Source organism: Atta cephalotes (genome assembly GCF_000143395.1).
Source record: "Atta cephalotes unplaced genomic scaffold scaffold00026, whole genome shotgun sequence".
NCBI lineage: Eukaryota > Metazoa > Arthropoda > Insecta > Hymenoptera > Formicidae > Atta > Atta cephalotes.
The window spans coordinates 1182019-1188222 of record NW_012130090.1 but is presented as its reverse complement, the minus strand read 5'-3'; the positions used below and the strand labels follow the sequence as shown (position 1 = coordinate 1188222).

At 29.3% G+C, this 6204-nt stretch overlaps 1 protein-coding gene across 1 annotated transcript in view; it reads left to right on the top strand.

Moving 5' to 3' along the window:
- Positions 1–1108, top strand: part of LOC105620402 (phospholipid-transporting ATPase ID) — a 21084-nt gene extending 19976 nt beyond the window's left edge. The window contains exon 14 of the mRNA XM_012201900.1: positions 689–1108. Within this exon, the coding sequence (XP_012057290.1) occupies positions 689–1108 (420 nt within the window). The remainder of the gene's footprint in view (positions 1–688) is intronic.
- The last annotated feature ends 5096 nt before the right edge of the window (positions 1109–6204 follow it).

The following is a 6204-nucleotide window of genomic DNA, read 5'->3' as shown; positions in this document are numbered from 1 at the left end:
ACTAATAGTACTAACTAACTTAGTTAATACTATAGTAGTAGTAGTAAGTAAGTAACTAACGTAGTAGTTGTCGTCTACGTTACGTACTACTATCTACTCTCTCTCTCTCTCTCTCTCTCTCTCTCTCTCTCTCTCTCTCTCTCTCTCTTTAAAATCTCCATCGCTTCTGTCTATGAATATCGCGTAAGGAGAAAAGGCCAACTGTGAAATGCTAAACATGGAGCGATATTCATAATCCATTTTTATTTTAAAACTGTCTTAAGATGCTAATACAGTCCTTGGATTGACTTATGACATCTTAAGATTGTATTTAAGACAATCCTAACTGTAAGAATCGACTATTTATGAATCCGGCCTATTTCGCGTCGTAAAATTGGTACTGAATCTTCCCTTATTTAATAAACTTTATGTTTCTCTTTCTATAGAATAATTCTTACATTTAAGACTGTCTTAAATACAATCTTAAGATATCAATCCTGTTGCCTGAGGACTGCATTATTTAAGATAGTTTAAAAGACATTATTTAAGATAGTTTTAAAATAAAAACGGACTATGAATATCGCTCCATGTTTAGCGTTTCACGCTAAAGGCAGACTTTTCCCCTCACGCGACATTCTTAAAGAGAAACGCTTGCAAACTGAGCATACCATGTTATCCCTTCCACTATGCTTGTAATTTATGTTTGCAGGCCATGTCAGAAGCGACCTTTTGGTTCACTACAGTGATATCCTGTATAATTCTGGTGATACCAGTACTATCATGGCGATTCTTCTTCATGGACGTTAGACCGACACTGTCCGACAGAGTCAGACTAAAGCAGAGACTGGCACAATTGCGTTCTCGTCAAAGTCAGGACATATTACGTACACCATCTACGAGACGTACACGGCGATCTTTACGCTCGGGCTATGCCTTCGCTCACCAAGAGGGTTTTGGCAGACTTATCACGTCTGGAAAAATTATGCGCAAATTGCCAAATGGTGCTGATTTTAAGTTTTCTATGCCGTTTACGAACAATGTTACGAAGCAGGTTAATGTTGCTACAACATCACCAAAGGACAACAGCGCATCTAGAAATTCACATACGTTGGACACGATTAATTTATAATATCTCGAATGTTTTAGTCAACTCAACGGACACTAAAGTGTAGATAATTAGTGAGGTTCTCTTAATTTACTTAGCTATGAACATTAAGCCAAAATAAATTCGTCGAATTTATTGATTCTGGTGTATCCCATTGAAATCATGTTTCCAATTATTTCTTCTTTTTTGTGTTGATTAGATTTGAAGAGGTGCAAGTGTATTATATATTAGTATTTGAGAAGATCTCGTGAAGCATTGATGTCTGTGATTATGTTATATTTAATTTAAACATTTATTTATTTAAGAAAAATGTTAATCAATTAGAAACTATTACGATTTATAACACATATAAACAACGATAATAATATTAAAACACAAATGTATGTATGTAATTTTGTTAATACACCTAACGCAATGAATTCCAGTGGGATACATTGAGTTATACTATAATAGAAGTAGCATATGCTATTTACATCTATACATCACTGTTAAGCATTTATAGATTTATTATGACTTAAATGTATTTACGTGTTCAATATTTTTTAAATCATATTTTTGCACTTTTGTCAAGTAAGTGCACGAAATATACATACTTGATTTAACATTTTGTTGACACAATGGTTATGTACGTAAATTATGTTTTATGATAATTATATACTTGTATAGAAAAATAGCTTATGCTACAATATAGACTACGATATGTTTTATGGAATTTCGTATTAATATTTTAAATTATGTGAAAATAATCTTTTATCATATTGTGAATAATTTTTTATATTCGATAAAAGTTGAAACATGATAATTACACATCTTGATTCTATATATTAATATAAAACAATGTTAAAAGCAAGTATTAATAGAAAATACAGAGAGGGCTAAACGTTTTTTATTTCATATAAAATTATAATATTAATTTTCAATCAGTTTGAGCACATAATATGATTTATTATGGTTTATTTATGAGGTACTAAGATATAAAATATTAATTTATAATTTATTACAGAAAGTTGAGATGATTATTTTGTATAATGTACATATTTTAAAAATAATTTTTATTGTAAATTAAGAACTCTAAACTAATTGGTAAAATATGTTCTCAGCATTTAATACTATTTGTAATCCTGTGGATATAAAATCTCAGTCCATTTTATTAAAAATCATAACACGAAAATCAATGCAATAACGGTGGAAGAAATAATTTGCATTGTCAATAGTACTTGTACATATAATAGAAACATTGCATAGAGGTATCAAAATCTTGTAATGTCCTATCTTGTATTATATATTATCCCAATATGAACATGATTATTGTAAAAACAAAATGCGTTTACACGATATATTAAGAATTATAGTTACATTGATAATTGCCTTTATAAAATATGAATATAACAAACGATTTAAAATATTGTATTATAACATTTTCTGTAAATATTTTAAAGAGATATATATTATATTAAATGTTAAGTATACACATTTTTTAAAAGAAAGTAATATATATAGATAGATCGATTTAAAATATGAAAATAGTAGCTATATTGTATTACACTATCGCAGATGAAGTTTGCCTTGGACTGACTATTGAATACATATAATATATATTAAAGCGACAAAAAAAAACAGTAGTAAAACAATAGAGAGAATATGTATTTCTACTTTTAATATTACAATGAAATTTAGAGAGAAATAGTTTGTACGGAAAAGATATGTTCCACAATCAAATTATGATTTGAACGGAAAATATTAGAATTTTGTTTGCTTTCAAACATTGTGCCTAATCGTCAAACTACACAGTTTCTCGAGCTCCCGTGATATTTCGTTAGTTTAGATTTATGATGTACACTTCGTTTTCTATGTTAATAACAAAGAATTATAAAAAATTAGTGTATTAATTTAACTTGCTAGTTCCAGGCGCAAGCATTCAGTAGTTTATACTATCTCTTTTTTGTATCACATAATATGCTCATCCAAAGTTTACAATACAAAAGTTGATTTTTTCAAACCAGTTTCTGAAGTCTTTCTTTTGCTTATCATAAAATGTCGATTTTTTTTGCAAATGTTACATTATTCAAGAAAGTAAATTACTATTAATATATGAAATATTAACATAATTACGCATTTTTCATTTGAATGCTAATTGATGAGTTTTATATAACATCGATATATCCCGTAGTTTATTATAAAACAAATTTTCATTCTAAAGAAATGTTATTTTTAAAATAAAAAAGTCAAATTATTTACAATTAATAAGATATTACTGAATAACTCTTACATACATGATAAAAATAAAATATTAATAATAATATAAAAATGAACTCTAAGCAAATATATAATTTGGAAGATATATTTATATAAATAAAAAAAGAATTGTATATTATATATACAATATATTATATAATGTGGAATTGTATATTTCAATTGAAACTATATTATTATTATCCTTTTTTATGTATGAATTTCTTTATATATGGAAAATATGTAAATTTATATAATCGCATAAATGTGCAGATGTAAAAATTATTTTTTTTTTTGTTAAAAAAAAGCTAATTTATATACGCAAGCATATTTCGCGTTATACCGTATTTTTCAGACCATTCGTACACTTCATTTAAAAACGAGGAAAATAGTTATTTTGAAAAATAACTATTTCAGACAAAAGTTGTTGGAGATTAAATAATGTTTTACATGAGTGTATGCGACTTTGCGTGGCATCGTGAAAGAATTTTTTAAAATGGGAACCATATTTTTTATTACATATTCTTGTAGCTATCGTCAAGAAGTTTTTGATGTTTATAAATCCTGTTTATAAATCCTTTTTAATTGAAATCTTCCTGAGTTATGAGAAAATCAAAATTTCAGTAGCGCTAGCATTAGCATTACCCAAGATGTATTACGTGGAGGTCGCACGATCAGAGACTTTAATCAAGCATCCCGAAGAGGTGAAAATCCGACCATGCGATTTCCACGCATATCTTGGATAATGCTAATGCCGGCGATATTGAAATTTCGAAGTCTATATAAATAATTCAGGAAGATCTCAATTAAAAAGAGTTTATAACTATAGTATTTCGAAAACGCCTTGAAATGAACTACAAGAATATGTAATAAAAGATATGGATTACTTTTTAAAAAATTCAAATCGATCTTGACATGACGTTCGTGATGCTACCCAAGCAATCACCCATGTAATACATTGATTCCCAACAACTTTCATCTGAAACATTTTTCAAAATAGTCACTTTCCTCATTTTTAAATTGGGTATATGGACAATTTGAAACATCTAGTATGTACAGGGTGTCTCTTAAGATGGGTCGGGGTCACATTGGGGGCGGAGAATGGATCAAAGGGAATAAAAAATTTTTATACTATTTTGAGATACTGTGGTTTTCGAATTAGAAAAGGAAACGTCTAAGCCAATATGCGGTTAAACTGCGCGCGAATTCGTAGAACGGCCTACACTCGAGCGGCGGTAGCGGTGCAGGAAGGGGAAAAAAGGAGTGCTTCGTCGCCTGGCATAGCATGGCATGGCGGTCCTATGTGTTTCGCCGTATTGCGCCTACACTATCCAAAAATATTATTTTAGCTGAAGTTTTCCTTATACTTCTTATCATTATAAATCATGTTATTTAGCACGTTAAATACATTTTAAACACAATTATAAGTATGTTAAGCGATGTAATTAATTAGAGCACTACGCAAAGCGTATGCTGATCGTCGCAATATACCTTTCCGCTTGTTTTATTATACGATGTTTCTATTTAATTATTCTTCGAAACATAATTCGTCGGAGTTATCGCGTCGTTTTATTTTGCCGGAGTTTTATTTTTTGACATGTTAATGCAAACTTAAACATTTCATTAACGTGTACATAAATAATCTTTTTAATTACAGAAAATTTAAATTTTATTCAGTAAACATTAAAGATTAATAAAATAATATTTAGAAGAACGTTTTTAACGGTGTATAAATTTGTATAACGGTGTATTAATGGTGTATTAAACTTGTTAAATTTATTATTAACTTGTTGTAACGACAAGAAATGTGAAAAAGACTCTCAGTCAAATGCGTCATTATACATGAAAAAATAAGGGACTCCGCACAATAAAAGGAACAAGAAACAAAAAACAGAGAATAAGACTTTCAACCTATCAGAAACTGTATTCCACAATACGATTTTTGAGGTTGAAATTCTTACTCTTTATTCTCTGTTCCCTGTTCTTTTTATTGTACGGAGCCCCTAATATGGATTTCCAATATAGCGGCTATCTATGCGAGCTTATACTATAATTTCAAGTGTACACGCATTAACACATCAAAAAATAAAATTCCGGCAAAATATAAACAACGCGATAGTTCCGACGAAGTGTGTCTCGAAGCGTAATTAAATAGAAACATCGTATAATAAAACAAGCGGAAAGGAATCGCGACGATCAGCATACGCTTTGCGTAGTGCTCTAATTAATTACATCGCTTAACATACTTATAATTATGTTAAAACATATTTAACATGCTAAATAATGTAATTTATAATGATAAGAAATGTGTAAGGAAAACTTCAGCGAAAATAAGATTTTTGGATAATGTAGGCGCCATGCGGCGAAACACATAGGACCGTCATGCTGTGCCAGGCGATGAAGCACTCCTTTCCTCTCCCTGCACCGCTACCGCCGCTCGAGTGTAGGCCGTTCTACGAATTCGCGCGCAGTTTAACCGCATATTAGCTTAGCTGTTTCCTTTTCTAATTCGAAAACTACAGCGAATATCTCAAAATAGTATAAGAATTTCTTGTTCCCTTTGATCCATTCTCTACCTCCAATGTGATCCTTCTTAAGAGACACCCTGTATAATTTATAAAGATATATGCAATATCTTTATAAATCTTTATATATCTGTATAAGATATTTGCAAAATTAAATATCAAAATTCTGAAATATTTTATTATGTGTACTATATCAATTTCAGAAATATTAAAAATTAAATGATTTCTATTTTAAAAAAGTTAAAAAGACTAAATTTTTTTGTTAATATCTAAATTATGTTAATTCATCACATGTAAAAAAAAGAAATGTATAGATTTTATTTGAAATTCTATAATTAATATTGATGTACTTACTTAATGTAA